We start from the raw sequence: 23,243 nt of genomic DNA on the forward strand, positions 1-23,243 counted from the left end.
TAATGACAATGTGTACAAGATTGGTGCTCGTCTCTGCAGTTCACCAGTTGCATGGGAGGTGTGGCTGTGGATCTACATATCCATGGATTCTATGGATCAACCCCAGACCACTAAGTCAGGCCCATCACAACCTTAAAGCTGGACTGTGGGGCAACCTAATTGAAGGAGTACCTGGAAGAAGTCGAGGTTCTGTATCAATACTTGAACATATTGAACAGTGCAGGACATTCTAATGCTATCTAGCAAATAGTTGCACATGATGGAATTTCATTGCTAATGTTCTTTAAAGGGGAAAAAAAAAAACCCTGGGAAATTCCATACAGAAACCCAGAAAGTTGCAAAGTGAGGAACTCAACAGTCAGAAAATGATGACATTAAGGTTGCATAGGTTTTGATTGTGAAGGTCAGACTGGGTGATCATCCTGATCCTTCTGGACTTTAATAGATTTTTATCTTAACTCTGCCCTCTTTTGTACATGCATTACAATTTAGGGCCAGGTTTTCAACAGATCTCAGCATATTGGGTGCTGAGCTCTTCTGAAAGTCTAGCCATAAGTGGGAGCTGCTGGGTGCTCAGCACTTCTAAAACTCTGGTCCTTCTATTGCTGTCTAAATGGAAGCTGAGCTCTCCTGAATATCTGGCAGTTGGCATCTTATTACATGGTGATACACTGTTTCTCCTGTTGTATAATATTAGATAATATGCAACTTTTCTATTCCATTAATGTGGAGGTTTTTTTGGATAGAATATACAATTATAACCGAGATTATCTTGGCATTTAGAACTGAAGGCTGCACATCTTTCCTTTATATGTTGTAAAAAGCAAAGACGTGATTCAGTCAACAACAGTCTTTTTGAAGCAAACTTTAATTTACGTTAATCTGATCTGCCAAGAAATTTGTGAGCTTGGTGATGACATTGACGTGCATGAGATACATCTTGCAGCATGTACAGTTATAACTGACCATTTGCAATTGGCTTGGTTAGACAGTACAAGAAGAGTGAAGTCTAATCTCTCATTCTTCGAGGTCATAACTTGGGTGAAAAACAGAAATCCGTCCAGCAGCATCAAGTTATTCCATGCTGAGTTGCTCAGGTGTGAGAGATGGGTTCTTCTCTTGTTTTTTTGTTTTTTGTTTTTTACTGAGATTGTTTGACAGTAAATGTTAGATATCAAGTTGTCTACAATATGTGGACAAGTGATTTACAGTGCATAAGTGCACAGGTGACTTGTCTAACTTAATCAGTTGTGTGTGAAGTAAGTTTTTTAAAGAACCTATATAAATAATTTAATCTTTCAATTTACTTGTTAATTTAAATGTTAGCCTCACATTTACATAATTTATACAATAATAGCAGTGCTATGTAAATGCACATGCCTTTCAACAGTGGTTTAGAAAATGTGCACACAGCCAACCTACATCCTGTTAACCAAGTGTCTAAACTAAAGAATTTAGATGAGGCCAGCACTAGATCACACATACTATTCACTGCAGTTTTGTACTATGATAGCTGTAGGCGTTGGCACAGTCTATGCATCATGAAGTAGCATGAGAACAGTGCTAGAGCTTGCCATGTAAAAAAATTAACCACAGAGCAAGGACTGATGAATGAATTCATTCAGTTAATTTCCTACTTCCCATTAACAAATAAGTAAAACAGTTACTCAGAAGTGGCTGAGTTTCCGTGTGGGTGTTAGTTTTTATAAAAAAAAAAAAAAAAAAAAAAAAAATCTGCAATGAGAAAAATGAGACGTTTGAACAAATAGGAAGGAAGGAATGACTAGTAAACAAAAAAATTGATAAAGGACATGTACAATATTTTCTGGCAAATCTGTACATGTTGTACCTAATCTATGAACCTGAATCTAGCTAGCTATGCTATATTCTATAATACCTGTGTGTATTTTAAATAATTAAAAGGTCCAGGGTGGGATATTCTAAAATAAAAGCACTGACTCATCACAGTCATAAACTTCCATTCTTTCAACTAGAAACTTCATATACTAGTCTTGAGTAGTGTGAAATAGTTTATATCGAATGATAAAATCAATGATTTAAGCTATTAGTCCCTGTAGAAGTCATGGTATTTCAGAAGTACAGTATATTCCTATCAGTCCCTCAATAGTCAAGAAAAAGATACTGTGAACACTGCTTTTAAAATAATTCAAACCTAGGAAATTTAAGAACTACATGGGATAATATAAGAGCTGCATATATGCTGACATACTCACTGTCAAGCTTTATAGTGAACAGCCCCTTTCAGTGTACCCCAAAGCAATGGCTGTACTTGATTGAGGAATATTTTTTTCATGGGGGAACAAAAAACAGTATTTCTTAATCTTCAAAGTATCACCAATTTGGGGTTATTAGCTCTCTGTGGGTCAAATTCTGTTCCCAGTAAAGTCAATGACAAAATTGACTTTGATTGGACCAGGCTTTGGCCTTACCCGTTTTAATGTGGCATTCATGAGTGGTGCTGGCTTGACGGTTTGGGAGGCCAATGGACAGTTTATCCAAAGAACAGGTTCAGTATAGGTAGCAGCATTGTGAACTCTCAGAGACTGCTCCACCAATGTACAGTACCCTCAAACCTGCCCTAGGAAGACCATTTCCAAAGGACAAGGGGATGGTTGAGTCATTTATCCATTCTGTTTTTAGCCTCTGTGCTTGGGTTGCTAAGAAAGATGCCAATTGTGGTGGTGATCTATTTTACGTACCTATGGAGTTCCCATTATTGTAATATCTGAAGACCTCACAACCTTTAATGTATGTGTCATCACAACACCTCGGTGAGATAGGGAAGTACTATTATCCTTATTTTTATCAATAGGGAACTGTGGCCCTGAGAAGCTAAAGGTATGTAGGCATCACAACACTGAGCAGAGCATAGCCTAAGTCTCATTTTCAAAAGGGGTTTAGGAACCGAAGAGCCTCAGTCTCATTGTAAGACAATGGGACTTAGTCTCCAAAATCAATGAGGTGTTCCAGCACTGAGCAGAACAGCAAGGGTTGTGAGTTCAGTCCTTGAGGGGGTCATTTAGGGATCTGGGACAAAAATCTGTCTGGGGATTGGTCCTGCTTTGAGCAGGGGGTTGGACTAGATGACCTCCTGAGGTCCCTTCCATCCCTGCTATTCTATGATTCTAACACATACATACATACCATACCCAAAGTCACACAGGAAGTGTGTGACAGAGTAGCGACTTGAACACAGCTCTTTCAAGCTCCAAACTATTGTCCTAACCCCTGGATCATCCTTCCTTTCTGTGCACTGTGAGCACCCACCCTCTGAGAATACCAAGTGCAGTCACACAGCTAGCAAAAAACTTTTTTTTTTTTTTAATATTCTGACGGGATGGAGAAGCAAGGGGAGTCCTCTATTAATTTATAAATCAATTTGTTGATTCAGTACTTTCCTAACACCGCCTCTAGTCTGCTTGCCTTTCGTATTGTGGTCTGCGATGAGTGGAGCATTCTGCTTAACTCATTATTGCCTAGCAGTGTAAAACATTTTTTTTTTAAAGGCCAAGAGTCTTTCCCCATGATCTTATAAACATCTATACAGTGCACACAAATGAAACTTATTATATCCTTGTACGCACTGGATATTTGTTATCACATATCTAGGATTTGATCTTAGAAAAACGAAAGAAACTATTCCCTCCCCCGGTATTGCTTTTAATGAGCAAATCTGTCTCACCCCAGGAAGTTGAGCTCTTTAATTTAAGGTGTGGGCTAGGGGAATTATACCTCTAGCTCTTCCTCTAATAAATGCAGTTTTCTTTTTGGTATCTACAGCTCCAGCCAACGTCAGGGGGTGAGCTGATGTGTTGGGTTTTTTATAGTTACATCAGGGAAGCTTCACTCTATTGCTTTTTCCCTCTTCAGTATCACCCCAGCTCCTTAAGTGCAGAAAGGAGTGTCTAAATAAAGACGTGTGTGTTTGGGGGCAGGAATCTTCCCACATGGCCTCTCTGGGCTGACCTTGCCCACCTGTGTTATCAGACCCTAGATTGAGCTTGTGTGTTCTACTGACAATCAGGCACTTTATATGTGCACAAATAACCAGCCTTAAGTTCACCACAGAAATGGATTTCTTCCTCTAGAAGGTAAGTGCCAAGAGCAAGAGCTGAGGGTCAGAATAGGGAGGAGGGAGAGAGGACAGTCTCACTCTTGCTAGAGCTGGTGGTAAACGAATAAGGGGTTTTTCCCATCTTCAGAATGGGAAGGTGGGGGGGTTGGGTGAAGAAGCTTGCCAGTTTATGATTCCGCCTGGCTACCCAAAGACAGCTCATCCAGACCTGGCTTCTGAACTTGGCCCATACGTGGACCTGCGGAGAGGGAGCACCTCAGAATTTTTGAGATCACCAGTGCCACCAATGATCCTGGATGGACTCCAAAGGAGGCTATTTCCAGTTGTCCACATTGGAAGGACACTCATGCATTCAAATGGTCATTGAAGTGTGCCATTAAAGTGGAGCAGAGAATTGTGGACCTGGCTCCCCAATAGGGTTAAAAGTTACCTCAGTCTTCATAATCAAATTAATGGGAAAACTTGAGAAACAGATGGGATGGAGAAGCAAGGGGAGTCCTCTTTTACATTTAGTTGGCTCCACAGTCAGAGCTTCTGCTTTTTTCTGGTTCCTTGATGCACATTTAAGGCCTGCCTTTCAGCCGTGCATTCATTTCTTTTGGAGGCATAAGTGCTTCACGCTCCTGAAAATCAGGGCCTCTTTGCTTGTGAAAGGTGCTGGATTGACACTCTTGGGGACTCCAGTCCAGTCCCCCTTATCCACAGAACTGATATACCACACGTAGCCACTTCTCGAACTAACCAATGTAAAGGATAACTTCTGGAAGAACTGCCTCCATCGGTGAGATGGTAGTTTATTCTCCATACTCATTCAGTATGCAGTACCAGTTGTGGTGATGTGACTGCTTATCCACTAGAAACTGAAGCAAGATCATAACTGTAGGCCTTTGTGAGCCCTCATATAGTGTCACTGCTCACGAGTGAATAAAAATTAATTTTAACCAGAAATAACTTCTAATCTCTTTTCAGATATAGATAACCTCTTTAAGTACTACAAATGATTGTGACTGTTTCCCTCTTCTCTTCCCAGCACCGGCCCCAAACTAGTGGTGCTGAGCCATTTATTTATTGGTCATGTGTGTTTGCATTCTGAAATGGTATTGGCCTCTAGGGTGGCACATTTTTATAATGGTGTCAACTGAGCTCTGAAGAGTAACTTTCCAAAACTCTTGAGCTTTTTTTCTCTCTCCTTTGCCGCTTAAGAACTTTCACCTCAGATCATCATGGAGTGGCAAGACCAATACAGCTTCATAGTCTGCAAAGCCCCATATGTTGTCTGACTATTTTGTAGTAGAAGAAAATGAAGGGTTCAGTTTGTTGGAAAGAATGCCCCTTCCAATCCACAGTGAGCCTTGCTCTCTTTCTCTTCCTTCTCTTGCGCACAAGCATTCAATCTAGTATTCACCTGTCATGGATGAAAAATGTTAACTAGCTAGCTGTGTACCAGCGTCAGATTATTGAGAGCTGGCTTGGCCGGTTTAGTTGGATAACTCAATACACTTAGACCAAACCAAGTGCTGGCATGAAATGGAGTCTTGGTATCACATACTGTAGCATGAGGCTTCTCAAGAATGATCAGATAGAATCAGAAATAGAATGATATTATATTTCTTAAGCACAGCCAGCAAGATGCATGCACTGTACAGACAGGGAGATTCAGAATTTACCATTTTACAGTGATGTTGTAACTGAACATGGGCTAACTTCTGCCCTCTGCAGAGAATACACTTTCCTCTCAGGAGTTAAATCTGCCTCTGTCCACTTGCCATATGGCAGTGGGCCCAGGAAACAGACCTTTGAATATGTTGATGGATTCTTTACCCAATTATCTGTCACCTAGCCAAGGGAGAGTTCCAAAGGACTGTCCCTGACTGACAACTCCGTTTCCAAACTCTTCTGGGTGAGGGTTGAGATACAGCATAAAGATTCCTGAAATAAGGCAACTAAGGACAGGGAAGGGGTCTCCTTCCAGGCAGTATGTTCTATGGGACTGAGCATGGTATTGGGACACAGGGTTGCTTGACTTCTAGTCCTGACTTTGTCACAAGTTTTACTAGGCCAATGGCAAATCACCGATTCTGCCTCATCCTGTAAAGCGAGACTGATGAAACAAACTTGGGATTATTGTGAGCTTTAGTTAGTTAATGCTTGTGCAGCACTCTGAAGATGGCACTTACATAGCTGTTTACAAGTGATTACTACAAAGAACTCTGCCTGTAGTATTGGTGGTAGAGAGTAAACTGCTCAGTAACTTTCCCTGAACTATCTTGCAAATACCAGTGCTATCTGATTTGATTATATTTTCTCTGACACTACTGCTGGCTCTGGTCCTGCTAGAGCAGAGAAGTCTTGATCAAGTGGCTCATTCAAGGACAAATGCTTTAGCTGAGTCTCCCCCAGATACCAGGAGAGTGACTTTTTCCTCTCCTTCTCATTTGGCAGTAAAAGGAAGGCTAACAATGCTCCTTTAAATAAAATAAACTTGTTGCATTAGGTTAGTCTAGACAAAGGAAATCAAACTAATTAGCAGAAAGACTGTAATGACAGGTCTTCCTACGCTGCACATTAAAAGTACCTCATCCAGGCTCCTGTGGTTTGGTATCTATTCAGAAGGATCGCTCTGGTCTTCCTTCCTGCAAAAGATGAGAAATAGAATAATACTGGGTTTCAGTTAGAGACATAACCATAATTCAATACTAGGCAGAGGTCTGGGGGCCAGGAATGGCTGCCCTGCCAAGCTAATGTCATAAAACACACAATCCTGGTTTATGCATGGCAACTGATTCCCCTGTGATTGAGTCTCCTACTCAATAAGGGGCCAAGTTCATAAAGTACTAAAATACAGAAAGAACAAATATTTACATTTTTAAGAAAACAAGAGATGGAGAATCACGGAACAGAGCATTAATCAAAGCCACAATGTCATAGGTGTGGGACAGCTGATTGTTGCCATCAGTGTGAAGGAGGGGAAAATGAAGTTAGTTTCCAGTATTTGGGATGTAGGATGTGTTGTACTACAGGCACTTTTAAAACACCTCACTAGAAAGTCATCACTTTGTTAATGACCGATCTTGGTAGTAACAATGAATAAATGGCAGTTTCAAAGTTTCTGTAAGCTTCAAGTCCTTTCACCAGGTCCACTGTAAACCTAGAGTATGCATTTTTCTGCTACATGAAATAGTCTTGGTTAGCAGTAATATTCTTACTCATGTTAGGTATACAACTACATTTTAATCTATATTTCGACATCATATATAGCAGTGCATAATCTGTTCATGACATGGCTCAAGCACCAAATGTTGTGATCTAAATCTGTTTTTGTATAATTGGAAAACGTGACAGTAGTAAAAATGACTTTAAAAATATTAATATACAGATACGCTAAGTCACTAAGGCTTCTTTAGAAGCCATACAAGATAACTCTCAAACACAATTTGGGTTTTTCACTCATGTAAAGAAGGAAGACAACTATTAAATTCCAATTCCAGTCTTTATTCTACATAGCAAGGAAAAGTTGGTAAGTATAATATACCTGCTTAGAGTATGTACATTGATCTGTTTGACTATAAATATTCTATATAGTAGTCCTGTCACTCACAAGCTTTTGCAGGATGCAAATAGGATTCAAAAGTTCATCCAACTGGCAAGATACAATCACACTTGCTAGCCATACTATCCAAGCATATTTCTGCTGTGATATCTTTGCACAATGATACTGTAACAACATCAAAGCTGTGTGTGTGTATACATAAGAAAGGCCGTACCGGGTCAGACCAAAGGTCCATCTAGCCCAGTATCCTGTCTACCAACAGTGGCCCATGCTAGGTGCCCCAGAGGGAGTGAACCTAACAGGCAATGATCAAGTGATCTCTCTCCTGCCATCCATCTCATCCTCTGACAGACCGAGGCTAGGGACACCATTTCTTACCCGTCCTGGCTAATAGCCATTAATGGACTTAACCACCATGAATTTATCCAGTTCTCTTTTAAACTCTGTTATAATCCTAGCCTTCACAACCTTCTCAGGTAAGGAGTTCCACAAGTTGACTGTGCGCTGCGTGAAGAAGAACTTCCTTTTATTTGTTTTAAACCTGCTGCCTATTAATTTCATTTGATGACCCCTAGTTCTTGTATTACACCGCTACCTCGATATAACGCGACCCGATATAACACAAATTCAGAAATAACGCAGTAAAGCAGTGCTCCGGGGGGGGCGGGGCAGCGCACTCCGGTGAATCAAAGCAAGTTCAATATACGCAGTTTCACCTATAACGTGGTAAGATTTTTTTTTTTTTTTCTTTTGGCTCCCGAGGACCGTGTTGTATCGAGGTAGAGGTGTGTGTCTAATATATACTTTAAATAACTCTGCCTTGTAGTAGGAAAAAGAGAAAACTGTACCAGATACTTCAACAATGGATGCCAATATAAGAATCCAGATAGCATATAGTCTTTAATACACCTTTAATTATAAACCTTTAATATGGGTTTATACAGATTCTCAGTCTGAGGTGCTATGGCTGCTAAACATCCATAAGATTAAAAACTATGGCTTTTCTAGCTCTTGTTATGCCAGAAGCTCAATCACTATAGATTTCAAGATTGTGGTGTACCAAAACACTGCAAGAGGGAGGTAATGCGCAGCTAAAGTAAAAGCCTTGCAATTTTAAGTTTGACTCAGACCTTTTTTAGTATGTCAAAGTTAACTTGCCAGTTTTGCCTGGAATAAAATGTTCAGGTTACCTCATCTGCAACAATCCATATTTTTACAGTAGGGGATTCCTAGAGCATTGCAAACACTCAAGTGGTGGTTTAGTTATGGTATGTTAGTTATTTGGTCATGTTATCAAAATGGGTGGTGATAGAGAGGGTTTTTTTCAGGGGTCTGAGTTGAAACCCAAAGTCCTTCAAAGTAACACTCATCAAAGACGCCCTTAAGCAGAATCTCAACTCATACAGCGTAAATATTGATAACTTAGAACAGGGGTAGGCAACCTATGGCATGCATGCTGATTTTCAGTGGCACTCACACTGCCCGGGTCCTGGCCACCAGGCTCTGCATTTTAATTTAATTTTAAATGAAGCTTCTTAAACATTTTTAAAAAACTTATTTACTTTACATACAATAATAGTTTAATTTTATAGTATAGACTTGTAGAAAGAGACCTTCTAAAGATGTTAAAATGTATTACTAGCATGCAAAACCTTAAATTAGAGTGAATAAATGAAGACTTGGCACACCACTTCTGAAAGGTTGCTGATCCCTGAATTAGATACAACTGAGGACAGACCTGAATGGAAAGCAACTATCAATAAAGGTAGTAAACAGTGAGGAAGACAGATGTGAAAAACTGTTTGAAAAAAAGACCAAGTGTCGTACCTTAAATTTTGAAACAAAGTTGTTTAGAATTGGAAAACCAAAGTTTTTCATTTTGAAAATGTCAAAAGAAAGCATTTCAGCAACTTCAAAGCTTCGTTTACTTGAAAAATTTCAAAATACTTGCCGCCAACCCTTTCCTGCAAGGAGTTTGTTTTGATAAATCAGTAGTTTCTGATGTAAAAAGTCCTGCTGAAAAATACCTGACCAGGTCTAGACAGAACCTGTTTTTCAGTTCTCTTCTAGAGATAACCCATGTAGTGGGGGGGCAATTTGGCCAATTCTGCACTTGTTTATATGTAGAATGTGTGTGTGCATGTGCATGCAGATATCCTCGGATATCCTCTAGTTTGCAGGGCTCTACTAATCAAATTAACAGATGTGTCAAAAATAGTGGGAGTGGTAAACAATGAAGAGGACAGGTCACTTATTCAGAGTGATCTGGACAGCTTGGTAAACTGGGCACAAGCAAATGGTATGCGTTTTAATATGGCTAAATGCAAGTGTGTAGATCTAGGAACAAAGGAATTTAGGCCATACTGACAGGATGGCAGACTGTATCCTGGGAAGCAGTGACTGAAAAAGATTTGAGGATGCTGGTGGATAATCAGTTGAATATGAACTCCCAGTCTGATGCTGTGGCCAAAAGAGTGACTGTGATCCTTGGATACATAAACAGGGGAATCTTGAGTGGGAGTAGAGAGATTATTTTACCTCTATTCTTGGCACTAGTGCAACTGCTGCTGGAAACTGTCCAACTCTGGTACCCACGATTTAAGAAAGATGTTGATAAATTGGGGAAGGTTCAGAGAAGAACCATGAGACTGATTATAGGATTAGAAAACATGTGCTAGACTGAGTTCCTGGATTCTATTTAGCTTATTCAAGTGAAAGCTAAGAGGTGACTTTATCAGTCTAAGAACCTACACAGAACAAATGTTTAGTAATGGGCTCATCGGTCTAGCAGAGAAAGGTATAATGCAATCCAGTGGCTGAAAGTTGAAGCTAGACACACTCAGACTGGAAATAAGTCTGTGTGTTTCTTTCTCTTTTTTTTTTTTTTAAACCAGTTTTTATCAGTGAGAAATTATTTAATAGTGAGAGTAACTAACCCTTTGAACAACTTACCCAGGGTTATGGTGGATTCTTCAACACTGTCATTTTAAAAATCAAGCTGGGATGGCTTTTCTAAAAGCTCTGCTCTAGGAATTGTTTTGGGGGAAGTTCTATGGCCTGTGTTATACAGAAGATCAGACTAGACAATCATATGGCCTTAGAATCTATAAATCTATGAATTACCAGATGCCATCTGGGAGGTATAGCTCAGTGGTTTGAGCATTGGCCTGCTAAACCCAGGGTTGTGAGTTCAATCCTTGAGGGGGCCACATAGGGATCTGGGGCAAAATCAGTACTTGGTCCTGCTAGTGAAGGCAGGGGGCTGGACTCAAAATATATATATATATATATATATATATTTTTTTTTTCTAGCACAGGCAGTATAAATATGGGTTCCCTGATCAAAGGCACAACTGCCTTATGTTATGTTTACTAGGTCAGTTTGGGCTGAGTTTTAAAAAAATTTCTATTCTTTTTTCTTCTTCGCCCTCCCCGCCATAAAACTAACAAATGCTGATGTAGTTGTGGTGTGCAATGGCAAAAATATCTTTCCTGCTACAAGTTTGGCCTCTCATCACAAATAAGTAGCTTTGTTTATTCCACTTAATGATTAAAAAAAGAGGAAAAATAATTTCCTTAGGATTTCTATATATCTAATGGTGGTATTAAGTTCTGCCTGCATCACCGGCAAGTGGTATGTAAATTTTCGGGAAGCATAGGCATTTATCAAGGTGGCTATGCGTTTTGGCGTATGTACCCCAAAGAAGACAACCAAAGTATTCATGCCTCCAAAACTTTAGTTTTATTATTCAGTGTCTCTGGGGAAGTAGTTCATATCTGGGACATTACGGACCAACACTGAAAGACTTTCACCTGTTCTCCCTTCCTTCACCCTTGAAAAATGAGAAACTTCTGTCGTTCCACTGCTACTTCAAAAAACAAAGTGAAGCACGGGTTTTGGAGCTCTGCAAGGTAAGAGGAGCCCAAGCAGTAGAGAGCTTAGTATTGTAGATCAGTAATTAACTGTTTACATCCATATCATTCCTGGCAGGACGTCAGTGCAGAGAAAAATTATGTGATCTCTAATTCTGGCACTAATGATGAAATGAGAAGCTGTATTCAAAACTGCCTGAGCTTAGCTTAACTGAATAGCCAAGAAGCCCATAGTTGTAAACATTGATTCTCTTACTGGCACAACTAAGTGGCACAACAATTCTACTTAGTGGTACAACTCTAGAGGCAACTACCCAGGCCATAGTTTGATCCGGCATTGAAAAGCCAAATGCTACAGCAAGTTGGTATCTTACATCACAAAAGTGACATACTTTTAAGTCTTCTTTACAGCCTCCCCCACACCAAAAATAAAGTAACCAGCAAATTATACAATGTTGAACATGCCTTGAGGGAGATGGAAGTTTTTTGTACCTCTGTTGCGGGTAACTTGACTGTATGAAGCATGCTTGTGGGGGGAGGAGGGAAAGAGTGTGTTGGGAGATGGTTAGGTACTACATAAGTCACACTCTCCAAGAATTCCCTCAACTCTTTCCCTGGACCCTGGGAGTTCTCCTAGCAGCTTGTCTTGGCTGTGGTGTGGCCCTCACAGCCACCTCTCATATCTTCAGGATTTGCTGAGGGGCTCCCTACCTTAACATTGAAAAGGTTTTTCAGCAGATCAACCTTTAATGGTTGCTGCCTATTTCCATAGAATGATCTTTGGGGGCAGTGTGTGAGCCAAGTTTCCAGTAGGTCAGTGGAAGCAGGGGAAATTTGTGTCTGAGCTTAGAGCTGCCCCATAATGGCTGGTGCAGTAACCAGGGAACACACTGGAGTTCTCTAGAAAGGGCTCCTGAGAGAGTATGGGGTTTCTCTTTCCTAACACTTAGGGCTGGTCTTCACTATGGAGAGATCAATGCTTCTGCAATTGATGCAGCAGGGGTCATTTTTAGCAGCTCTAGTGAAGACCTGCTAAATCAATGGCAGAGCACTCTCCAGTCGACCCTGGTACTCCAGGTCCCCGAGAAGATTAAGGTAAGTCGACAGGAGAGCGCCTCCTGTCAACCCAGTGCGGTGTAGACACCGTGGTAAGTTGACCTACGCTACATCAACTCCAACTACGTTATTCACGTAGCTGGAGAAGCGTAACTTAGGTCAACTTCCCTAGTAGTGAAGACAAGCCTATAGTATTAGTCCATGTTTAGGGACATAACAGAACCTACTGATTTAAACAGTGTTCTAGTAAAGTATGTACAGTGCCTTAGCCTGGATACAAGGGTTAACAAGCAAGCCAAACCTCTCTGGAATGTCAGATTGCTTAAGAATTTCACGTCACCTGTGACTTTAATTCTTTTTATGTATAGAGACATGAGCAGTATCTCCATGGAAGCCCAAGACACATGGAGAGTTTCTAGTCCAGGAGAAATGACTTCAAATCCTCCCAATTGTACTGATTCTGCTCCTGGCACAAGCTGTTCAGTTTCAGGAACTGGGAAGGACCGCTCTGCCCAATGTGAGAGCTTAGGAAAAATTAAGGGTTACATTTTTCCCCAAAAGTTTTGCCTCACTCTTGCAGAAGACTTTGACTATAAAACTTGCTTCTGTGGTTGAATCAGGGTCATAAGTCAAAGGAGGTATATCTGTACGTGACTTATACCCATGATCAGTCAGAGATGCAAGTATTCTGACCTTTGCCACAATTCATTTTGTAGATACAGTTTTGTTCACACCAAGGGTGCTAGCCTTCAGCCTGGTAAAAAAACAATGTCCCATACATGTTATAGTAGGGCTAGAATGTGAGGAAGCAGCAATTTCTAGCATGTTGGCAATGAACCACACTAGAGCTGTACCCTACAATTCCAATAGGTATGCCTTTGTCCCCATGTGCAGATTAGCGTAATTGACTAGATGCACTATGAGGAAGGGGAGACCAGGGAATTGAGCTCAATTTCCTAAGAACACGATCTGTTAGCTTGGGGTGAAATTACTATGGAATTTAATTCTGGTTTGGTCCTCTTTTGTCTGAACCAGTTTGCTAGTCCTCAAATCTTCCAACTGTTTTTGTGCAACACATGCTATTGTCTTCTTAGAAGACTGAGCCAGATTTTCATTTGGTGTAAATCCACATAACCCCATGGAAATCAGTGGTGTTGTGCAACTTACACCAAAAGAGGATCTGGCCCATTTGTCTGCCATCACTTCAGAATCTTTAGTCAAGTAGTGTCTATGGCTCCTCAATGCAAGGTAGACGTTCACTCTAATTGCCAGAAAAGTAGTTAGAAAGTATTAATGTAGTTTCTTCGCTTTTAGGGCAAAGTACATTACCCTTCTGTTACATCATAGTCACTATCAGAAGGGCTATGTACATACCTCTAAAGTGATGCCTAATGGTCCTCAAACTCTTCATTGCAGATAAGACAACGACATAGTTTGGCTTCAAGTGTTGTTTGGAAAAGTTTTGAATATGTTTTAAAGTATTGGGTTTTATGTCTTCCCTTCTTATATGTTCTGCAGTTGCAAGGGGCCTAGGATTGGGCATTTTAGTGGCTGAAAATTCATTAACTGGGGAAACGGTCTTCTAGCGTAAAGGCCAGTGCCATTGCAACAGGATGGATACAGTACAGTGCTCAGATGACTTCATGCTGCTAATATGAAATCACAGCAGCACAGGAGTCTCCAAACGAGAACTTAAAGTGAGAAGGTAGCACTGGATCCTTTCTTCATACAAAGGTCCCTGACTGGGTATCTTTAGTTCAACTAATCTCCAAAATCATGTGTAACCGATAGAAAGTAGCATTTTGTCTCCATGGCAATGAATAGGAATTCTTTGCTTCCCACACCTACTTTAAGTGCTAGAACTTGGCATCTTATTTCCAAATTTATTTTCTCTCTCTTCGGTTAACAGAAGTACTGCCTCATCTTAAATACTGAGGAAAGTTTAAAGGCTAAAGCCCTGAATATATAAATAACAGCCATATGTATTTTAAGATACATGAGAGAGAAATATGCATCTAACTTCTTCCCCATTCTAGCCCTAAAGCAAAAGAGAGGTTGCAAAGTAAACCTCTCCATAATAGAGATCCCGTTGAATGGCTGACCTTAATTACAGCCCCATGTGCATATCTCTTTAGAGTGCTAGAAGGGATGATCTAGTCAGACCACTTGCATAATACAGGCATGGTACATATTAAAAGGATTAAAAACTGGTTAACTGATAGGTCTCAAATTGTAATTGTAAACATGGAATCATCATCAAGTGGGTGTGTTTCCAGTGCGGGTTCTGCAGGGATTGGTTCTTGTCCATATGCTATTTAACATTTTTATCAGTGATTTGAAAGAAAATGTAACATTGTCACTGAAAGTTTGCAGATGACACACAAATTAGGGGATGGTAGATAATGAAAAGGACAGGTCACTGATTCAGAATGATCTGGATTGCTTGGTAACCTGGGCACAAGCAAACCCATGTGCATTTTAACAGTGCTAAATGTAAATGTATATAACTAGGAACAAAGAATGTACCCCATACTTACAGAATGGGGGACTCTATAGTGGGACACAGTGACTGAAAAAGATTTGGGGATTGTGGTAGATAATTAGTTGAATATGAATTCTCAGTGTGATTCTGTGGCCAAAAGATCTAATATAATTTTGGGATGCATAAACAGGAGAATCTCAAGTAGGAATAGAGGTAGGGTGTGTTTGTGTTTAAACCTCTATATTTGGTACTGGTGTGACTGATTGATTCTGGAATACTATGTCCAGTTCTGATATCCACAATTCAAGAAAAATGTTGATAAATTGGACAGGGTTCAGGTACGTATTTATAGAATAGACATTTATCATATCTCCTCTTGGATAAGCTAAACAAATCAGTCCTTTTTAGTGGTTTTTACCTGCGAAAAGGTTTTCCAGACCTTGAATCATTCTTGTGCCGCTTTGGTGAACCCTTTCCAGTTTGTCAACAGCCTTTTTGAAGGGCAGACACCAGAACTGGCCACAGTATTCCATTATGGGTCTCATTAATGCCCACACACAGGTAGTTACACCTCTCTACTGCTATTTGTTATTACCATTCCTATATATCCAAGGATTGAATTTGTCCTCTTAGCTGCATCATCACAATTTAAATGTGACTTCTTAAGATTACAGAACATAATTAGAGCTGAGCTGGAGCAGGACTTTCTATTCCACAAAATACGCTGAAGAATTTTGATTTTTTTTTTTCATTCAATAGTGGTTTCAGGAAAAAAAAAAATCTCAGAGGTATTTGTGGAAGAGCTACATGGCTGCTCAGCTAGGAGACAGAGCCAGGCAGCTTGCCCACTCACCTTCCAGGACATGAGCTGTCAAGGTGGGAAAACCACTGCCTGGGGAGCTGGGTCTTACCAGGTGAGCTGCTGAGAAGCAAGTAGCAGAAGCTGACCGGAAACTAGACATCTGTCCAATGAAATTTTGAAATCCATATGTTCCCACGTTGCTATTGCCAAAACAGTATATTCTGCCAGGAAAACATTCCACTGGAAAATTTCTGACTGGCTTGAAGTATAATATGTAAGCTGGAAATTCTTAGACGGCTGCATGTATTGTACTTGCCTCACTACAGAGCTAAGTTGAATACTTCAATAAGTTACAAATAACTTAACCTTAATTGTCAACTAATCTTTACAAGGTTCCGGAAGATCCAGTGCCAGGGGACTAGGAAGCCTACAGAGACAGATGAGCATATGGGTGACCTCCTGCCCTCACTGAGTAAAACATTATTGACTTCAATGGCTAGAATTTCACTGAATCTGAGTGTCTGTTAATAGCATTGTTCATGTCTTACAAATATATTCAAGCTTAAATGCTTGTTCTCCTGACAAGCTGCTACTGTAGCCCTCTAACAATAGAACGGAAGTGGTCTGATGTTGTCCCACCCTGTCAGAAAGTGTTGGAATCCTGCAAGTCGCTGCTACTAGGCTGTGCCTGCACTAGCACTTCTGTCGGTATAACTTTCAGGGTGTGAAAAAACACACCCCTGAGCGACACAAGTTACACTGACCTAAGTGTCGGTGTGGGCAGCGCTATGTTGGTGTGAGAGCTGCTCCCGCTGATTTAGTTACCGCCTCTCTGAGGTGGTTTTGTTATGTTGATGGGAGAGCTCTCTCTTGTCAGCTTACAGCATCTTCACCAGACACGCTGCAGTGGCACAGCTGCAGTGCTGCATGTGTAGACAAGCCCTTCATTCCTGCTAACTCACTGGAGCAGATCTGGCTTATTAAACTCCCCTCTTCCTCCTCACCACAGATTCAAGAGGTGGGACTAGTCTTCTACCAAAGGGAGCTAGATTTTAGGAGATGTGCCCACAAGAGTCCTCGCTTAAGAGCTCATATGGGCACTGATGGTAGCAGCCAACCTTGGGGGAGAATTCATTATGATTATATTTTTCTACATGATGTTTAACCTCTAATCAATAAGCATGACTTTTGTTGGCAGCAGGGTGGGGTCTCCGCCTACACGTTATACCCTCAGTGATTTCCAAGTTTGTATTATTCCTGCAGTAGTTGCTCCTTAACAGCTGCAAAATGCCATGACAATTGAATAGCAAAGGAGGATCCTGACTTTACAAGCTGTATTTACTTGTTTAAAGTCAGGAGGCTCTTTTTATTTTAAAGACAAATCACTAGAAGCCAAAACTTTGTGTCTTTCCAAAGCTCACTTTTTGTAGTGCATGTGATTAAGGCCTGATCTCTTGTTAGAAGGCAGGGCTTATTTTCCATGGGAATATTATGACTCCATAGATCATTGTAGCTATAAACATTTTTTTTTTTTAAATCTCTCATGATTTACATATGTTTTCATGATTGTTTAGGGTATTTATAAGAACCCAAAGTTGATCTATTGTTCTATTATCCGCTATCTCACAGTTCCAAATTCAACACATGCAATAGAAATGCAGCAGAACCAAAGACATTGGGCCCAATTCTTTTCTGCACCAAGACACACTTGGCAATGGGTTGGCCAGGGAACAAGTTACAGCTCCTTGTTTCAAGGTGCCCTAGCTCCAGCTCTTATGTAAGTTACAGCATTGTAGGGGCTTCTGCTTTCACTTGTAACAGCTGGCTATGGTCCTTAAATGGCTTTATGCCTTCTAGGAATTGTCATAGGGAAGCTTACCACTGCTCTACTTCTATGCTGCAGGTAAGGATGGTGTGAAGATGGGCTCCACTTGCCTTTATGCTAATTGAGATTTTTCCGCTTTGCTGGAGGAATTCTCACCTGGCCAGTTGTGGCCAGATTAAATCCCCTTTGTGAATCTTGGGTAGAACGGAACTGGGTCTGAGGCTCTGGCCCATTATTGCCAGCAGTCTAGATTCAGCGGATCCAGCCTATTCAGAAACAAAACCAACTTAATATTAATCATGTTACTTTTGCACCTTTGGAGTAGGTTCACTTAAGAATTCTCCAAAATGCTTCTGTGCTTTCATGGAGGGTGTATTTGGTGGTGGTTACAGAAGTCCATGGAATGTTTCTGTCACCAGGTTGTATGTACCTTTGTTTTCGTGAATACAGTTTGTGCTGCTTACAGTGCCTGGGTTTAAGAGGAGGCGACTTGCAGGTTACCATGGTTCTGAAGAGGCACCCCTGTGATTAGGAAATGTGATGATCTAAAAGGATGCACAACACTTTGACCTACTTGTTTAGAACAGAGTAATACATTCTTTGTGAACATCTAAAAATCCAGATTTGATAGGGATCAAATGATAGAAATAGCTGGTGTGTGCATACCTGACTACTAAAATATTTGGTTACATGTACTGCAGATTTCCGTTTCTGATAACCTTACAATAGTGACTTTGAGTAATAATGCTTTATTAGTTATAAACATGGATTTACTGGATAAATACTGGCTTATTATTCCATCAAATGGCCCTCATTCTCTAAGTAGAAGCTATTTCAGTAATTGTTAAGCTACTATAATTTCATGCCTTTTTTTCATAGACTCTCAGAACTGGTAGGGCTGGAAGAGACCTACAGCATTATGGGGCTTCTACACCACCTCTTTCTGGAGGAAGAAGGTGAATCAGGCATTTAAAATCTCTGAACAGTTGCACTGAGATCTTGATGCCACTTCTTTTTTTAGAAGGGGTTTTGAATCCCTATGTGATTTTTATTGTTAAATAGTATTGGCTCAATATTTGATACTAACAATGATCTAGTTTATAGCGGAAGCTCACTGATCTGTACAGTTTGTAACTTATGTCGAAATGGATCTCCCCACTCAAGAGGTAGTAGTGCTGTGCTATTATTTTTGGTGAGGATGGGAGGGTAAGTGGAGTGGGTCTGTTTCTTTCTGTAAGAAGTGAATTTGTAATTGTTTGGGGGGCTTTGTATATGTGTCTTGAGCCAGAGAATGCATGTTCATAAACAACCATCGGGATTGATTATTTCACCCATTACTGGAGTGCAGCCACAAGTGCATGATAATGCGAGATCAGTTTGAGGAAGTGTGGGACACCTATATTAAGCTGAAACTAAATGCTGGACTGTAGTTATCTGATTAGGTTTTGGCTTGGATACCAGGATTGACATCCAGTGGTCTTGATGGTGAATCTGCACAGAATCTTTTACAAGAGTTTTATCCAGTCTCCATCTGAGTATTAATGTGCTGAAAGTTAAGCATTTTGAAAATAGGCCATTTATTTAAAGCACCATAGATATCAATGGACACTTAGTTTCCTCTGATTTTGTACTTAAGCAAACTGGCTTGCAAAGGTACTGTCACTTACCACAATAGTAGTCTACTCCAGTGTCTCCCAGTGGCCAGAAAGCCATCCTGCTGGCATAGTTGGTGACCAATGAGCCCAAAAAAGTAGCCATTCTCCTAGGGAACTAAACCGATTTCAAAAGTCATAATATCCCAGCTCCATTAATAGAATGTGTAGACTTGAATACAATGGAAAGAAATCTGTATATTGGGCTCAATACAGGTGTAAGTGGATACAATTCTGTGGCCTGTGTTAAGCAGGAGGTCAGACTAGATAATCTACTGGTCCCTTCATTTCTTCATTACCATGTTTTTAGACATGATGGCAGGGATGTCTTCAAGGGGGCAGAAGAAACAGATTTAAGTTATGGCAAGTTGAAAACCTTTCCTTTCTCCTAAGGTGAATGAAGAGTACAATAGCCATATCTACAACTCTTAGTGAACACTGACTAGCTGTTGCTGGGATGGGCAAATATCTGTGCAGATAAAATAAAGGTAAATTGTGCTGAAGTGTTATGTCTTCTAACCTTCACTTGTATTTTTCTTGCAGGATGCTCTGGAAACTTGCCTTATCTGTTTTTCTGGTGGCGACCTTGGTTAAAGTAACAGATACCAGGAAAAACCGTCCTGCAGGAGCAATTCCATCTCCCTACAAAGACAGCACAAGCAACAACTCAGAGAGGAGGCAGCATCTGAACAAAGAAGTACTGGCCTCCAGCCAGGAGGCCCTGGTGGTCACTGAGAGGAAGTACCTTAAAAGTGACTGGTGCAAAACCCAACCCCTGCGGCAGACTGTCAGCGAGGAGGGCTGCATAAGCCGCACCATCATCAACCGTTTCTGCTATGGCCAGTGCAACTCCTTCTATATCCCCCGGCATGTGAAAAAGGATGAGGAATCCTTCCAGTCCTGTGCTTTCTGCAAGCCTCAGAAAGTCACCTCCTTCACTGTGGAGCTGGAGTGCCCTGAGCTGGATCCACCTTTTCGACTCAAGAAAATCCAGAAAGTCAAGCAGTGCAGGTGTATGTCTGTGAACCTCAGCAACTCGGACAAACAGTGAAAGCAAGTATCTGGCTACTGCTTGGCATCACCCCATCAGATTTGCTGCTGTCTCTCCTCTTCCCTGAGCAGACTCATTGTCTGGTTTTCTTCCTTCAGGATGCATCTCTCTAGCAGGGGAGGCTCACTTGTCATTTGCCTACTGGAAATAAAGCTTGTCCTGGGCTATGTTAGGCACCTTGCCATAAAACCTCAACATATTTCCAATATAATCCTCTTAAAATTGAATCTTTAAGGGTGGAGCAGGACCCTCCGAATTTGGGATTGATCATCTAGGTGTCCGATGGCTGAATCCAGCATTAACATTTCCACTATGTGGGAAAAACTCTCTGCCCTACACTCCAGTCCTTTCTGTGGGAAGAAAATGTGTCTCGCTACCTTTGCCGTCTCACTCAGTGTTCAGTCTGGAGCTTTTCACCTTCATATTTAAGCGCTTGGTGCTGCCAGCTACGGCTGTGAGGTGCAGCTATGGGATACAGTAGAGTACTAAAAGAAAATGAGAGGCCACGAGCCTGATGAGAGAACTCTAACTGTAGGATGACGGAGTGCAGAGCCATTCTGTGTCTGAGATGGAGATGAGCATGGGGAGAGGGAACGTTAGGTTGGCCACAACTCTCTCAGCAGCCACCACCTTTCCATCAGCAGACTGAAGATGGATTCTTGTGCTGTTGCAATTTGACTATATCAAACACACAGTCTCAACAGCAATGTTTATTTTGTAACCTAGCTATAGTAAAGTTGTTTAAAATATTATTAGACCTAGCTATGTATATTTTTCTTCTGGCAGAATATTCCGAAGATTAGATTAAAGTGTCTTGAGCAAATAGATTTGATTGCTAGGTCAGTCACCTGACTTGAAACTGACAGGTTTTGAATGGGCTTTCAGTAGATTCTGCCATAGTATGTTCCACAACCCATCCAGTTATTACTGTGTATTTATACCTATGTCGGGTAGGGTGGGGGGAGGGAATTAAAACACTTGGGAGCAGTATTCCACTTAAGTTATTAAAGCATTGTAGCACAAAGGACAGATTGCAGTCGTTGTTGCTTTGAATACAAAAGCTGCCTTACGTATCAGTTTCTTCAGGTGTCGGGAGTGGCGTCTTCCACACAGTGAATGGGAATCAAGTGACCTTTGTCATGTTGAAGGAAGAGCAGGCTAGCAAATGCTTGTAGAATGGGGTCAAAGCTACAGAAATGAGGAAGGGTTCTGTCCCCTCCTTTACAAATTGGGAGGGAATGAGCTGTTGTAACTACTGCAGCAGTGTTGCCCCATTACATTTTTGATATAGGGGTATAATGAATACATGTTGATGGCTATTTTAAAGTCATACTAAGTTACTCACTCACCAAAGTTTAGCATGTTTGTATATTCAGTATGTTCCAGTTCAGATGTCTAAGACTAGTGGCTGTAATGTCTTCAATGTCTTCTCTTTAAACACAGTAAGTTAATCAAAGAGCACACCAACTAATACAAGAGACCAATGTGTGACCTTATTGCATGTCTTATAGTTTAGCATCTGCAATACTTCTGGGCTAATGAAACCAGCCTGTGGAGCACTTCTCTGGCAATGTCTTCAGGAATGACCAATCCCAAGGGTTAAAAGTGTTACAAACTGTTGCCAGCTATGAGTTCAATGGCACAGTTCACTATTATGCGAGGCAGGCTGCTTTAAGAGGCTTTTGGTACTGATCTCTGCTAGAGCTCACCAATCGGTTTACGGGGATTGGCACGGGGAGGGTGGGATCGGGTAGGTATGTTACCCTGTTACAGCTACATTGCATGTATTTTCTGCCTTGTTACACAATGTCAGAGCTGCCAAGGGAGACTCCTAGTCCAGGGCTCACTTTAGAGGCTGTTACTGCTACGCTGTCAGCCATATGAATGGGCACTGCTGAATCCAGGTTATTGGGAGTTTTTTGATAGTACAGAGGGAGTTTGAAAGGCCTGCAACCCATTTGGGTTCTAGGATTATGAATATGTCCTTTGAAGGAAGAGATTGTAAAGTCAGGCCCTTGTTGTTAAGACTAGATAGAAATGCCCTGGGCCCTTCTTAATTATATTAACTCTACAATTATTTAAGGAAAAAATATGCAAGAATGCTTATTAAGCTACACCCAAGCGGGGTTTCTCACCAACTTGCAATATGAATATGCTGCAGCATGAAGCTCCTCCTTGGGGCTGTTTGTATGTAAAAACTGAGTAGAGCTTGTAATGGTTCAAACTGTATTTAATTCTTGTTTTATAAATGAAAACAAAAGAAGAAATGCTATAATTATTTTATAGGTGTACTATTAAATTATAGAACAAATAAAGATACTCGAGGGTTATATGGAATCCAGCTGTGTGGGCTTTGCTTCTAACTTCAATATCTTACCACTACTTTAACTGATGGTGTATTGGCTCAGTCTCCGACTTGCCACAAGACTCAGCTAAAGGATTATGGTGTTATGCTACCTTGGGAGCATCTAGGAACAAGATGGATACAACCTGCTCTTGAGTTACTTTCTTGCATGGAGGTGATGAGGGACAATAACCTTCACCAGCCCTATACTTGAGGTAAATCACATCCCACTCACAAATGCTGGTTCAGCCATGCTGCCCAAAGACTTACAATCCTAGAATATCAGGGTTGGAAGGAACCTTAAGAGGTCATCTAGTCCAACCCCCTGCTCAAAGTAGGACCAATCCCCAAATGGCCCCCTCAAGGATTGAGCTCACAACCCTGGGTTTAGCAGGCCAATGCTCAAACCACTCAGCTATCCCTCCCCTAGATTTTTGTTGAAGAGTGTAATTTCCTGACCAGGCACCAAACCCAGGCCAGGGTGATGAAAGTACCAAATCCTAACCACTAGA

At 41.0% G+C, this 23,243-nt stretch overlaps 1 protein-coding gene across 2 annotated transcripts in view; it reads left to right on the plus strand.

Moving 5' to 3' along the window:
* The window catches only part of GREM2 (gremlin 2, DAN family BMP antagonist), a 49,512-nt gene extending 27,710 nt beyond the window's left edge, over positions 1-21,802 (plus strand). For both annotated transcript variants that reach the window (XM_034765033.1, XM_034765032.1), the window contains one exon: positions 19,880-21,802. In XM_034765033.1, the coding sequence (XP_034620924.1) occupies positions 19,881-20,387 (507 nt within the window). In that variant the 5' untranslated portion in view covers position 19,880 and the 3' untranslated portion in view covers positions 20,388-21,802. The remainder of the gene's footprint in view (positions 1-19,879) is intronic.
* Positions 21,803-23,243: the final 1,441 nt, after the last annotated feature.

This window comes from Trachemys scripta, chromosome 3 (genome assembly GCF_013100865.1).
Source record: "Trachemys scripta elegans isolate TJP31775 chromosome 3, CAS_Tse_1.0, whole genome shotgun sequence".
In the NCBI taxonomy this organism is placed as follows: Eukaryota; Metazoa; Chordata; order Testudines; family Emydidae; genus Trachemys; species Trachemys scripta.